The 13,976-nt window shown below is 37.6% G+C and overlaps 2 protein-coding genes across 5 annotated transcripts; both read left to right on the top strand.

Moving 5' to 3' along the window:
• Window positions 1-804: 804 nt before the first annotated feature.
• Window positions 805-7,626, top strand: LOC109003773 (mitochondrial uncoupling protein 2-like). 4 transcript variants are annotated; one of them, XR_004801563.1, is made up of 10 exons: window positions 817-1,105; window positions 1,384-1,602; window positions 1,693-1,771; window positions 1,847-1,894; window positions 1,965-2,098; window positions 2,180-2,278; window positions 2,374-2,478; window positions 3,228-3,302; window positions 3,862-3,948; window positions 7,250-7,626. XR_004801563.1 is itself a non-coding variant. In XM_035690295.1 (10 exons), exons 3-10 carry the CDS (start codon window positions 1,492-1,494, stop codon window positions 7,277-7,279), a joined length of 720 nt encoding a protein of 239 aa, XP_035546188.1. In that variant the 5' UTR covers window positions 1,015-1,105; window positions 1,206-1,276; window positions 1,384-1,491; the 3' UTR covers window positions 7,280-7,626. The 4 variants fall into 4 exon arrangements, 2 of the variants coding, with proteins under 2 accessions (XP_018837603.1, XP_035546188.1); XM_035690295.1 differs by lacking the exon at window positions 1,847-1,894 and adding an exon at window positions 1,206-1,276 and having other exon boundaries at window positions 1,015-1,105; XM_018982058.2 differs by lacking the exon at window positions 1,847-1,894 and having other exon boundaries at window positions 805-1,105.
• Window positions 7,627-9,604: 1,978 nt separating this feature from the next.
• LOC109003772 (zinc finger CCCH domain-containing protein 40-like) lies at window positions 9,605-13,676 on the top strand. Its single transcript, XM_018982057.2, has 4 exons — window positions 9,605-9,905; window positions 11,059-11,328; window positions 11,868-12,091; window positions 12,522-13,676. Exons 1-4 carry the CDS (start codon window positions 9,801-9,803, stop codon window positions 13,471-13,473), a joined length of 1,551 nt encoding a protein of 516 aa, XP_018837602.1. The 5' UTR covers window positions 9,605-9,800; the 3' UTR covers window positions 13,474-13,676.
• Window positions 13,677-13,976: the final 300 nt, after the last annotated feature.

Here is a 13,976-nt window from a genome sequence, read left to right as displayed (position 1 = left end):
CTCTCATTCTCTCCTTCATCCATTCACTCACCCTGTCTATTAAGATTTATTTGCTTAGTTTTATTTTACTCGAAAAAGATAAATCTACAGTTTTCCAGTAACCTTCTAGAGACATACGCGACATAAACAAATTCACAAGTCGAAAATCATTCGGAAGAAAGTGACAATTTTGCATAAACCACCGCACGTGGTTCTCACGTGCCACCCCTTCCGACAACTCTTCTCGACACACACACACTAAATCCGGACTCACCACTACTAGACCTTTCAAATATGACATTTGTGGTTGAAAAGAGACAAGTGTATTTCCTTCACAGACCATCATAGATTTTGAACTCTACCAGAGTTGGTTTAAACTGTAACATATCATTTTCCGCATCTATCTTACTGCTTTCATTTTTTGTTTCTTTTTTATTAATTAAAATAAAAAGAATAGTTCATCTCTCAGACTTTTATCTGTAGAGGTTGAGTCATCTCTTCCTATAAATAGTGAGGTTGAGTCTTTGTTTAGGCAGATAGTATTGTCTTTTATACGTTTGTCTGTAGAGAGTATCAGTAATAGTAAATACCAGATCAATCACAAAAGAAAATAGTGTATTGATAGAGCTCTAAATGTAATATTTTAGTTTATGATATCATGTTTGATATGGGGACATATCAAAATATATCCGGTCATAGATATAAATTTATCTAATGAATGAACGATGATAATTTTCTTTTATAAAAACCAATTAAATATGAAAGAAGTGATATTAACAAATGAGATTAACAATTAAAATCAGCTTAAAAAATGATTAAGCATCCACCAAAATAATTGAAACGATGGTCACGAGGAGGACGTGTGAAAAACCCAGTTGCACGGCCATCAATGGTGGCCAGCCATTGTCGGCGTTTTTTCACGTCCCTTTCCATTCATTATGACTATTGAAATCATTCCATAAGGCCCTGAATTACCCTTCAGCTGTACCGAAACTGACTCTCCATTACCCAATCCCTGCTTTCCAGCCTTTCTTCGTAGCTTTCAATGGCCGATCTCAAGCCCCAGATCGAAATCTCGTTCGCTGAGATGTTCCTCTGCAGCGCTTTCGCGGCTTGTTTCGCCGAGGTACTTTGATCTTTCTGGTTTTGCTCAAGTTTAGTAGATTTGTTAATTTGATTCGTATTGTGGGTTTGTTTAATTTAGTACAATTATTTTGCGTGCTAAGCTCAAAGAGTTCACCTACTAATCCTTTAAGACTAGCCGGAAAAAACTCGGAGGGATGTTGGATAGTTATAGGTATTACTTATCAACCAGCAATGCCATAAATTTTTTGATACTCCTGGAGAGTTTTAGTTAGTGAATACTGTTATTATTCTACATTTGTATTCGTGGATCTTTTGCAGTTCTGTACTCTTCCTTTGGATACTGCTAAAGTCAGGCTTCAGCTTCAAAAGAAAGCAGCGGGGGTAGATGGAGTGGGTGTACCCAAATATACAGGCTTGTTGGGTACTATGACTACTATTGCTAGGGAAGAGGGCTTATCAGCACTCTGGAAAGGTCTTATTCCAGGATTACAGCGCCAGTGTCTTTATGGAGGCTTAAGGATTGGCTTATATGGTCCTGTGAGTTTATAATAGGTTATTTTCATGAATGTGATTAGTTATTTAATAGTTTTTTGGTGAAATTTTGTAATATTACTGCATATTGGACAGGTCAAAACATATCTAGTTGGCAGTGAATTTATTGGAGATATTCCTGTATACCACAAAATACTTGCTGCTCTTTTAACGGGTGAGTATGTTTGGTGACTACCCTGCTTGCTGTTCAAAATTTTATGCAACCTGATTAGCTTTTTGTTTTGCCTAGTGCTCAAACTATTGCCACAATTCCCTTGCTGCTATATTTGCTAAGTCGGTATGTTACACATCAAACTCTTATTTAGAGTCTTTAATTTGAAAATTTTATTCTATTTTTACCTTGATAGGTGCTATAGCAATTGCAGTGGCTAATCCAACTGATCTTGTCAAAGTTCGACTTCAAGCTGAAGGGAAATTACCAGCCGGGGTTCCTAGGCGTTACTCTGGAGCTTTGGATGCATATTTCACCATAGTGAGACAGGTTAGTTTGCATGCTATCATATATCCGCTTTCATATTTAGAGTCTCTTCTTATCAATTTCTAATTATCTTCCAAAAAATAGGAAGGATTAGGGGCCCTGTGGACTGGCCTTGGCCCCAATGTAGCACGAAATGCTATAATAAATGCCGCTGAACTAGCTAGTTATGACCAATTTAAACAGGTAATATTGTAATGCTAGGTCTTTTAAGTTGAACTTATTCTAAGTGGTTGTGTTAAGTTAACTCCAAAATGTCCTAATTTGCTATGCTTATGCAGATGATTTTGAGAATTCCAGGGTTCATGGACAATGTTTTAACTCATGTGCTGGCTGGTCTAGGTGCAGGTTTCTTTGCTGTCTGTATCGGTTCTCCCGTTGATGTTGTAGGTGTTCTTTTTCTGCTTCATTTCAGTTTTAGCCATGGATTATAAAGCTTGAAGTCCTCAAATAGTTCATTATCACCTTCATATACCTTTTAAATTTACGCGTGTAGATTGTAGGAAATCACCTTGCCACAATGTCTTTAGTATCCCATTCATTTCCATATTTCTGGAAGATCAGGCTTTTTTTCTGCTTTTATATCTGGCTCAGTCCTGCACATCTGGTTTTGTTTCTGAAAAATTACATCAGGAGTTTATTGAAATTTCGCAACTCTTAGGGGAAAACATAACATCATAGACGCGCTGCATATTTTGGATATTATATATTGTTTTAATTTTGAAAAAGCACTACACAATCAGTGTACATAACCAAACTTTTTGGGCTGGACTTGGGATGGACAAATTAGAGAACAAAAGTATCATGTGCTGTCTCTTGTGCATGCAACCTTGTAAACAGTATCAATAACTTCCAGGCATTCTAATAAGTTCATGTTGATGGTGGTGGTGATATTGTCATAGAAGTGAATCTGTTCAAGTTATCTATGCTTTTCCAATTTTTAGTTGTCGTTGCATCTGGTTTCCAATTGTGGCATAATCTGCTAAATTGTTCGCTGCAGGCTTTAAAGCGGCTGTGCTAGTGAAAGATTATGGTCAAAATTTGTTTCTTATCGTATGAAGAAATTTTTTTTATAGTTTTAAGGACAAGTTAGTCAGTCAATGTTGGCTTGGATGCCATGCTTATTATGTTCCAGGTGAAATCCAGAATGATGGGAGATTCAACATACAAAAGCACGTTTGACTGCTTCATCAAAACTTTGAAGAGTGAGGTATGTTGATTTGCCTCAGAAAATAGTACTTCTATTAACATACTTACAAATAATATTTGTTCTCTTTCGGATCTACAGAGCAGGAAAACACTTCATATTGACTTGTAAAATGATTGTCTATTCCTAGAATGAAGATCACCTAAGAAGAAAAAAGAAAGAAAGAAATAAAATAATGAGAAAGCTGTATTCTATCTTGTTAGAAAAAAGAAAGAAAGAAATAAAATAATGAGAAAGCTGTATTCTATCTTGTTAAATTAGAGCACAGGCATTTGCTATGGGCTTTTAGTAATAGGCTAGAAACAAGCTTCTGACAATAACTTCCCTTGGGTTCTAATAGTTGTCTTCCAGATTGCATCTTCTCCCCTTAAAAACAGGATGGAGGATGAAGTCATGAGTTCCATCCACTTTGAGAGTGTGTGTCATTTACCCATAAAAGAACTAGTTGAATTTGTGTTTTGCCATAATCTTGGTGAAAACCTTTACATAAATGTTTTAAAGAAAGTTAGAAACTGTCAGCTGCAGTGATAACTACTTACTCATGGACACTAATACATTGCAGGGATTTTTTGCCTTCTATAAAGGGTTCTTCCTTAACTTTGGTCGGCTGGGAGCTTGGAACGTGATTATGTTCCTAACTCTTGAGCAAGTAAGATATACAGAAGATGCTCATACTTGCATGTTGGTATTGAATTTTTGCTAAATGTTGGCACTTGCATTCAACTGATTCTGGATATCTTGTTTTACTTCCAGGTTATAAGTTGCTATAGAGTATACTAGTTCATTCTCTTTTGCATTGGGAAATGGTACTAAAATTTGGAACGTTGAATCATTTTATGCTAGATTAAAAGAATTGCCTATGCATGCTTAGCTAAATGCTAGCAAGGTTATGGTAGGTTTCATTCTTTTGTACAAAGCCAATCACTTTAGCACACTTGAGAAAGTAACATTAGTAGACTCGAGAAATTAACAATTGAATAAGATGAATTTGCCTAGATTTTGGCAAAAATTTGACCATGGCCTCGTGCTTTTCTTATTCGCACGCCTGAGAAAGTGGTCCGAGAGGGATGGAGGCCAAAGATGGATGGCCTTGGTTTTGATACTATTGAGCCTCAAGAAGCGGCGTGGTTAGAGAGGCCCTTTGAAGAAGGGGAAGTGTATGAGGTAGTGAGACGTATGGTCAAAGATAAAGCTCCCGATCCATATGGTTTCTCAATGGGCTTTTTCCACTCTTGTTGGGAAGTGGTGAAAATAGATTTAATGAATGTGTTTCAGGAAGTTTCATTGGTTGGAAAGTTTGAGAAAAGCATAAATGCCACTTTTATTGCGTTGATCCCTAAGAAGATGGGGGCGGTGGAGATTAAGGATTTTCGACCCATCAGCCTGGTGAATGGAGTGTATAAAATTATTTCAAAGGTTCTGGCTAACAGATTGGGGGCGGTTCTGGGGAAGATTATCACGAAAACACAAAATGCTTTTGTTAAGAGGCGACAAATCTTGGATTCAGTTCTTATTGCAAATGAGGGACTAGATAGCAGATTGAAGGCTGGATCTACAGGGATTTTGTGCAAATTAGATATGGAGAAGGCATATGACCATGTAAACTGGGATTTCCTCTTGTATGTGTTGGGTAGATGTGGCTTTGGGGTGAGATGGTGTAGTTGGATCAGCTGGTGTATCTCTACGGCCAGATTTTTAGTCTTGATAAATGGCTGTCCGACTGGCTTCTTTAGTAGCTCTCGAGGTCTCAGACAAGGAGATCCTCTGTCTCCACTCTTTTTGTTATCGTTATGGAGGCATTGAGTAGGATGATATCGGCGGTGGTCACGCATGGGTTGGTGGCTGGTTTTCCAATTGGTGACCCCAATAGGGGTACTATTATTTTGTCTCACTTACTATTTGCAGATAACACCCTTTTATTTTGTGAGGCTGATCACAACCAGTTGAGGACATTGAAGGCTCTGTTATTATGCTTTGAAGCAGCGTCAGGCCTGAAAATTAATTTTGACAAGTCAGAGTTAGTACCAGTGGGGAATGTGAACAATACTAGGCAGTTAGCTAACATTCTTGGGTGTAAGATAGCTTCTCTTCCCATTACCTATTTGGGATTACCTTTGGGGGCTGCTGCTAGGGCCTCATCCATTTGGGATTCTGTTATTGAAAAGATAGGAAGGAAATTGGCAGGATGGAAGAGATTGTATTTGTCGAAAGGTGGCCGGGTTACTCTCATTAAGAGTACCCTTTCTAACTTACCCACGTACTTTCTATCTTTGTTTCAATTGCCTGTCAGTGTAGCGGCTCGGATTAAGAAACTGTATCGTGATTTCCTATGGAGTGGGATAGGGGATGAATTCAAATTTCATTTAGTTAGCTAGGACAAGGTGTGTAGACCACTCTCGTCAGGTGGGTTAGGCATAAAGAATTTGAGAACATTCAATCGGGCTTTGCTTGGGAAGTGGTTATGGCGGTATAATTTGGAAACTGGAGCTCTATGGAAACTGGTGATTGATTATAAACATGGAAGCTTATGGGGGGCTGGTGCACAAAAGAGGTAAATGGGGCAAGTGGAGTGGGGATATGGAAGCACATTAGGCGCGGGTGGGGGGACTTTATTACTCATTCTAAAATGGTGTTGGAGAGGGGATCCCGTATTAAGTTTTGGGAGGACATTTGGTGTGGGAGTGAGGCCCTAAAGGAGGCATTTCCAGCTGTTTTCCGTGTGGCTCGCAACCAGGAAGCATCCATTGAGGACCTCATGATTATATCAGGGGATCATGTGCAGTGGAACGTGACATTTAGTAGAGCGGCACAAGATTGGGAAGTAGACATTTTTGAAGCCTTTTTCAGCCTCATATATTCTGTGAAGCCGAATAGACAGCAAGCTGGTAGCTTATGGTGGAACCCGACGGGTAAGGGCATCTTCTCAGTTAGATCCTTCTATAAGTCCTTTTCCCACACCACAACCATTCAGTTTCCATGGAAGAGACTTTGGAGAAATAAGGCGCCTCCGAAAGCGGTTTTCTTTACATGGACAGCAGTATGGGGGAAGATTCTAACCACTGACAACCTGAGGAAGCGACGGTTAGTTATACTAGACTGGTGTTGCTTGTGTAAGAGATCAAGTGAGACAGTGGATCATCTATTGTTACATTGTGAGATAACGAGAGCCTTGTGGGTGAAAGTTTTCAGTCGAGTAGAGTTACCCTTCGTGATGCCAGAAACTGTGGTTGATCTGTTGGCCAGTTGGACACTTCCGAGAGGCGTTCAACAAATTAAGGAGGTGTGGAAAATGATCCCGATCTGTATCATGTGGTGTATTTGGCAAGAGCGCAATGATCGGACTTTTGAAAACAAGGAGCGGTCGCCGGGGGAACTTAGAGCTTTACTTTTCCGTACTTTAATGTTATGGGCCATTGCTATAGATTTTAATGGCCTGAATATACATGACTTTTTAGCTTCCCTTTCGTTGACTTAGATAGGTTTTATCTCCTGTATCCATCTTGTGTACTTGGGTTTTTGCCTATCTCTATTTATAATATTATCGATTACTTATAAAAAAAAAAAAAAGTGGCCCGAGCTTAGCTTTTCTGTTTTGGAGGGTATCATTCATAGAGTATGGATCTGCTACTCGAAAGTGTGTCCATTGTGTCTGCCAGTGAGTTTCATTGGTCCAGATTTGCACACTGGTCTTCCATTTTTTTTGCAGTTTTGAATTGGACCGATGAGGCTCATACATAGTGAGCACAATTCTATAATAGCATGCCCATGTTTACATTTAAGTTTTAGCTGCCCTTGGAACTTATAAATGGTTCCCAAATTTGAAATATCCTCTACTTTTAACATTTGAGGCTTTTGTAGTGGCTTATACTGTTAAGCTACCTACTTAGATGTCATTTAAACCACTCTATAATTGAAAATTGAAAATGCTCATCATTTTATCTGCATGACAGGCCAAGATATTTTTTGGAGGGGCAGCATAAATCTATGGCTTTCCTGGTTGAGATTTAGCAAGCGAAAAGGCACAGCTATTGCTCGGAAATTGGAATTATTTTTTTACCTGAGAGATGATATTTGTCTGTCTCTCTGCATTTTTTGCTTCCCACTCAGTTATATACGAAGTCTTTTTGTAACAGTGAACAGATTGGCAAGCTATATTTGCGTGAAAGGGTATTCATCATCATTAGATTCGTTACTACAACAGACCCTTTTGTTGTTAGTACAAAAGCTGCTTTCCTCACCATGTCCCCATCAAACAACATATTAGTATATGATTACGTTTTGAACTGATTGAAATCAACCATTTTCCTCTCCAATAGATTCTTATCCATCTTTGAACTGATTACGTTTCAAAGATGATTACGTGTAGATCTCATCCATCTTTAGATTGATATTTAGATTGATAGAATTGTCTATTCATTAGTCATATTAGCCCAATGGTGATATCTCGAAAGTGCATTTCCTACATTTATCTCATAATGATTGGTGCAGGTCTAGGGAATTCAAGCCATTTGAATATATATATATATATATAATATATATATATATATATATACGATTCACCTAAAACACTTTTTTTTTTTATAGATATATACATGGGGTAAGGGGATTCGATCCTTATTTCTCTTTGAGAAATTAAAGTGTTACCAATTGATCCAAATGATCTTAGCACCTAAAAAACTCATTTATTTTATAATGGGTCTCACATTTTTTTCCCCAAAAAGACTTACATATCTTAGATAAATAATATTTACAATCGCAGAATGTGCGTCGTGTAATCTTTTTTAAAAAAAATGAGTAAATAAAGGATTTACATTAAAAAAAAATTAAATTTTAACAGTAGATTTCACTATTTTTTAAAACGATTGTGTAGAGTTTATGCATTTTATATGGCATTTCTCCACGCTTTAAACATCTCTAAATATATTTGAAGATTTTATCATTTAAACTAATAGATAAACATACAAATAGAAAAGGAAAATGTGAAGTATTATGTTTATAATTTCATATATGACCTTTTATTAGAAAATAGATAATTTATATGCATCTTATGACTTTATAAATATCTTTGTATTCTTTATCTATACATTCGTACAAATCTATATAAAGATTATTCATAACTATCACATTATGAATATGATTCATTCTTATTGTTTAAAATGTATAACGTGTTCTTGTCGTAAAATTAAAGTTAATACTATAAAAATAATAGATATAAATTTATATAAATAGAATGAATTTGACCCATTCTAAATCTTTGTACCCAAATGAAATTCATATAAAAGGAAAAATAAATAAATTTAAAGCCGACTTATTAATATGAGAAATGATATTTATAGTATATAAGTTTCGTGCATTCCATTTAAAAAAAAATGAATAAATTTGAGACTCACATAAAAAAAATAATTTTTTTAATGATAAATCATACTTTTCTTCGTAGAGAATATACGAGACTTGCACACCTTAAGAATTTGTCTAACATTATTCTATTAATACGACAACGTAAAAATCTGTTATATCAATTAACATGAAAAACTAATATTTTAAGATATTTTAATTATTATTATAGAGATAATAATCACTATACGAAGGTGTATCCCTACGTGTCTTAAAATCCCATCAATCACAAACACACACACACACACATATATATATATACACGCACCAGTGAGGTGATGCCCCTCGCACATAGCACCTGGTTAAAAAACAAGAAGGCATATTTTAATTGGTAAAAAAAAGAGAGTATAGTTTAGGTCAATATTAAAATAAAATATGAAATCAGGTTTGAATTGTCATGAATGCAATCAAACTCATATATATCTACGTATGATCGGCTTGTAAAAATCCTGTACGATAATAAAAAAAATATAAAAATGTCAAAATTTGAAATATATTTGTTAAATTTTTGGGATTTATTTATGGTTTTAAAATATTAGACATTTTAGAATTTAGACAAGATACACTTCTGAAAGTAAAATATTGATAATGACATAATATATATTTAAAATTATATGAAGATGTTACAATTTATTTATTTATGAAATTTATAATATAATCTATAATTTAACATGTGAGAAGTTAATTTCTCTTGATAAAAATATTATGAACAATTAGTATCGATTTAAAAAAAATACCATAGGTCATTTGAGATAAAATTTTTAGATGGGCTACATTTTGAAATGATCTATTTTTCATATCTAAGGCCTGCAAGTTAAAACCCAAAGCCCAACCCGTGTGGAAGCCCAGCCCAAAGAAAAAAAGCTCAGCGCCCCTTTGTTAAACGGCACCGTTTTGGCCAGCCCTAACTCTTTTGCCTCATCTGTTCTTCGCTCCCCTCCCTTCTCTTTCTTTTCTCCCCTCCCTTCCTCGTCCTCCTCTTTTTATTTTCTTCTCAGACAGACAAAGATCCCCCGTTTTCTCCCCTCGCTTCTTCGTCTTCTTCTTTTTCTTTTATCTTCTCAGACAGACAAAGCTCCCCCGTCGCTAACTTCGTCCGAGTCGAACATGGCCCATAGATTGCTTAGAGATCTGGAGGCCGATGGCTGGGAACGTTCCGACTTTCCAATCATCTGTGAGTCCTGCCTCGGCGACAACCCCTACGTTCGAATGGTATGATCCTTTTTCAATTTCGCTTAGCCGTGTTTAGGAGTTTTATTTGTAATTTGAAAACCCTAAGTTTTGGATTTCCATATAAAAGCTCTAAGAATTTGTAGTTAAATAGTTCGTGTGATTCTGATGGTAGTAAATTTTTGTAATTTGTAAAGCATGAAACTCAAAATGGTTGATTTTTTATTGTTTGTGTTTCTATCCAATATCGCCCGCTTGTTAGGTTCAGACGTTGTTTGCAACATGTATGTATGAAATTGTTTTGAGATTTAGAACATGCTTGTTGTTTGGTACTTTACTTTAGTAAGGAATGGCCTAAGAACGTTTACATGCTCTAGAATTCCTTTCTGAGGCTAATAAGTAATATGGTGTGAAAATATTAAAATCACACATTGCAATCTGATAGTTCATTATTCTTATTGTTAGATTTTCTGGAAAGTGTATTGTAACTTCATTCAAATTTGACATGTTTTATTATACAATAGGATTAAGCCCTTAAAATGGCGGAGTTCTCAACAATCAGTAGTTATTTGCTCTTTTCAGAAATGCTGTAAGAGGCTGTAGAAATTTGTTCCAGTTCAAGCATGAGCCAGCCAGATTGTAGGGAAGGTTCAAGAAAGAGGCATACAATAATCGAGAATATATAAAATTTAAATTGGATACTCCACATAATCCCTTCCCCCAAAATTTACCACCCAATTTGCAATCACCCATCTGAACTTTCAATTTTGGCCATCACACCTCAAATGACCGATACATTCCCTTCTGAAAAGAATTTGACATAAATACTTTCGAATTCAAAAATTCGAAAAAAGGATAATCCAAAATAGAAATAAAATTTATTTAATTAAACATAAAAAGAGCACAAATTTAAAAAAATGCAGCCACCTTTGGGATGATTGGAATGGTTGGAGCCACCCTACAAGGGTGAATGTGAATGTGGCTAGCCACTCTAGGCACTAGCACTTGGGTGACCAAACACTACTTGGGTTTTGTGACACCTAGGCTGTGTGATTGCTAATTGGGTGGTAGTTTGAGTGGGTTGTGTGTAATTTGTGCGTACATAGATGTCATAATGATGGCTTCAGTTTTGAAACACAGTTGGAAATATCCTTCAACTATTATTAAGTGTTGGTACTTGCTTATCTGGATGCAGACAAAAGCAGACTTTGATAAGGAGTGCAAGATTTGTACACGGCCATTCACAGTTTTTAGGTGGAGGCCTGGTCGTGATGCCAGATTTAAAAAAACTGAGATTTGCCAGACATGCAGTAAGTTGAAAAATGTTTGCCAAGTCTGCCTTCTGGATCTCGAATATGGTTTGCCAGTTCAAGTCCGAGACACTGCTCTTTCCATCAATTCCAATGATGCCATTCCCAAGAGTGATGTGAATAGGGAGTATTTTGCTGAGGAGCATGACCGCCGGGTACGACTTTTCATATTTCCAGATTCCTCTTACATGTGCTATTATAGTTGATTTTCATCTCCAGCTTCTGCTTTTTGCTGGCAGTTTGTTCTTCTACCTAGTACCATTGTCTATCTTCTTTCTCCATGACCTAGTTCTTCTTTTGTCTTAGTAACAACTGCCATTCCTCTGATGCTTTGACTTTGGGAAATTCCTTCTACTTTCATATTTAGAGCTCCTTGGCCACTGAATACCTATTTATCTGTTTCGAGATCATATGTTCTATTTATTTTCTCATCGTTACTAGTATAGTTACTTATAAAAAAGCTGTTTCTAGTATAATAGTATTGACATGAGACTTCAAATTTTCATTCCATTTGACAAAAGCCCGAGATGAAGTATATGCTCTCTCTCTCTCTCTCTCTCTCTTCCGCCCCCCCCCCGGTCCTCTCTGTTTTTAGTAGAATGCCACCAGAGCTTTTGGAAAGTTGAATGATAAAACCATATTGTCTGTATCGTCCTGTGGCCAAAAATTGACATAGTGTTCATACTTTATGCAGGCCAGAGCAGGGATTGATTATGAATCATCATATGGAAAGGCTCGCCCAAATGACACCATTCTGAAGCTTCAAAGAACAACACCTTACTACAAAAGAAACAGAGCGCATGTCTGCAGTTTTTACATAAGGGGTGAATGCACGCGAGGTGCTGAGTGCCCGTACCGACATGAGATGCCTGTAACTGGGGAATTGTCACAGCAGAATATTAAAGATCGTTACTATGGGTATGTCTAGTGGTTATAATTTCTTCCCTTTTTTGGAATAATGAGGCATATTTAATCTTTATATTATAATGAGGCATATTTAAGCTTGCTTATAAAAAAAATTGGGGCATCTTTAAGCTTTATATTATTGTTTAAATTTAAGCTGAACCCCCCCAATCTTTTGTGTGGTTATCCGTGTTTTCTTGTTGGTTGCATTTGATTTTCTCAAATTTAACTGTCATACAGCCTTCTTTGTGCCCATCAGGTAGGTAGTTTTTTACTCTATTCCCCATTGTGCCCAGTTTCAAAAAACCAACATCAAGTCACTAGCATGCTTTGCACAAATGCGTGCACTTGTGCAGTTGCAGAGAGAGACATCTTTCCACATGAGCATTTGATATGCATAAGCTCCATAAGTTCGTTGATGTTTTATAATCTTTAAAAATTTCAGAGTGAATGATCCGGTTGCACTGAAGCTACTCAACAAGGCAGGAGAGATGCCATCTCTGGAAGCTCCTGAGGATGAGAGCATTAAAACTCTCTATGTTGGTGGGCTTAATGAAAGGGTCACCGAGCAGGATCTGAGGGACAACTTCTATGCTCATGGTGAAATTGAATCCATAAGGATGGTGCCCCAGCGAGCTTGTGCTTTTGTAACCTACACAACCAGAGAAGGCGCGGAGAAGGCTGCAGAAGAGCTCTCAAACAAATTGGTCATAAAAGGCCTGAGACTGAAGCTAATGTGGGGTAGACCTCAAGCACCAAAACCAGAGTCAGAAGGCGCAGACGAAGCAAGGCAGCAGGCGGCAGTGGCCCATAGTGGGATGTTGCCTCGGGCAATTATATCCCAGCAGCAGGGCCAATTACAGCCACCTGGCAGTCAGGCCCAAAACCAACCGATGCATTACTTCAATATTCCTCCACCTCCGCCTCAGCAGGAGAGAACCTTTTACCCATCAATGGATCCTCAAAGAATGGGCGCCCTTATTCCATCCCATGAGGGTACTTCTAATGGGCCCTCAGGGTCAGGTGAGAACAAATCTGGTCCAGAGAAGCAGCAACAAGCCCAGCATTATCCTTTTCAAGCTATGCCGCCACCACATGGGCAATATCATCAGCAGTTCTATCCCCCATATGGATATATGCAGCCAATGCCTCCTTATCAGCAATATCCTCCACCATATCATTCGGGAATGCCACCTCCACAGCCTCCACCTGCAAACCAGCCTTATCAGCATTCTGCGCCTTCTGTTTCTCACCCTGGGTCTGCACCACCAGCATCCACTGCGCACACAGGTTCTACACCACCAGGATCTGCACAACAGGGGTCCAGACCTTCTGGATCTGCACCTCCGGGGTCTGGACCTTCGGGGTCCTCTACACCAGGGTCATCGCAGCAGTGAAACTATTTTTTCCTGTACTGTTTTTAGCTTTGGGATATATGAAACGTACTTCTCATAAAGTTGACTGTAACTTGCTCGCATCCAGGATACAAATATATTTTTGCTTGCGGTTGCGAGTGAGTCTATATTCAAGAGTTGTATTATTTCTTGTCTCAGGATTTGTGCATTATAACTATGGATTTCTCCGGTTTTGTTGTCTTCCACACGAACCCTAGAGGTTGGCTGGTCCTTGGTGTGGTATGCTCCTTCCAAGATTGAGCTTCGAATTTTTCCAACTGGCCATTGAATTGGGAGAATTTTCTTTAAATTACTCGGTGTACTTGCATACAACATCTTGTCTGAGTGTCTATGTACTTCTAAAATTAATATATAATTGAACGACAGTTGTAAAATAATCGTAAGTTGAAAATTTCTGTTATTCTCTACCTTAAATTGATGCTGAAGCGATCACAACCAAACAGAGCAGCAATATCTCAAAAGATTTACTAGAGAAGGCTGGTGAC

This window comes from Juglans regia, chromosome 5 (assembly GCF_001411555.2).
Source record: "Juglans regia cultivar Chandler chromosome 5, Walnut 2.0, whole genome shotgun sequence".
NCBI lineage: Eukaryota > Viridiplantae > Streptophyta > Magnoliopsida > Fagales > Juglandaceae > Juglans > Juglans regia.
Note: the sequence above shows the minus strand (reverse complement) of the source record. Positions and strands in the feature narration are given on the sequence as shown.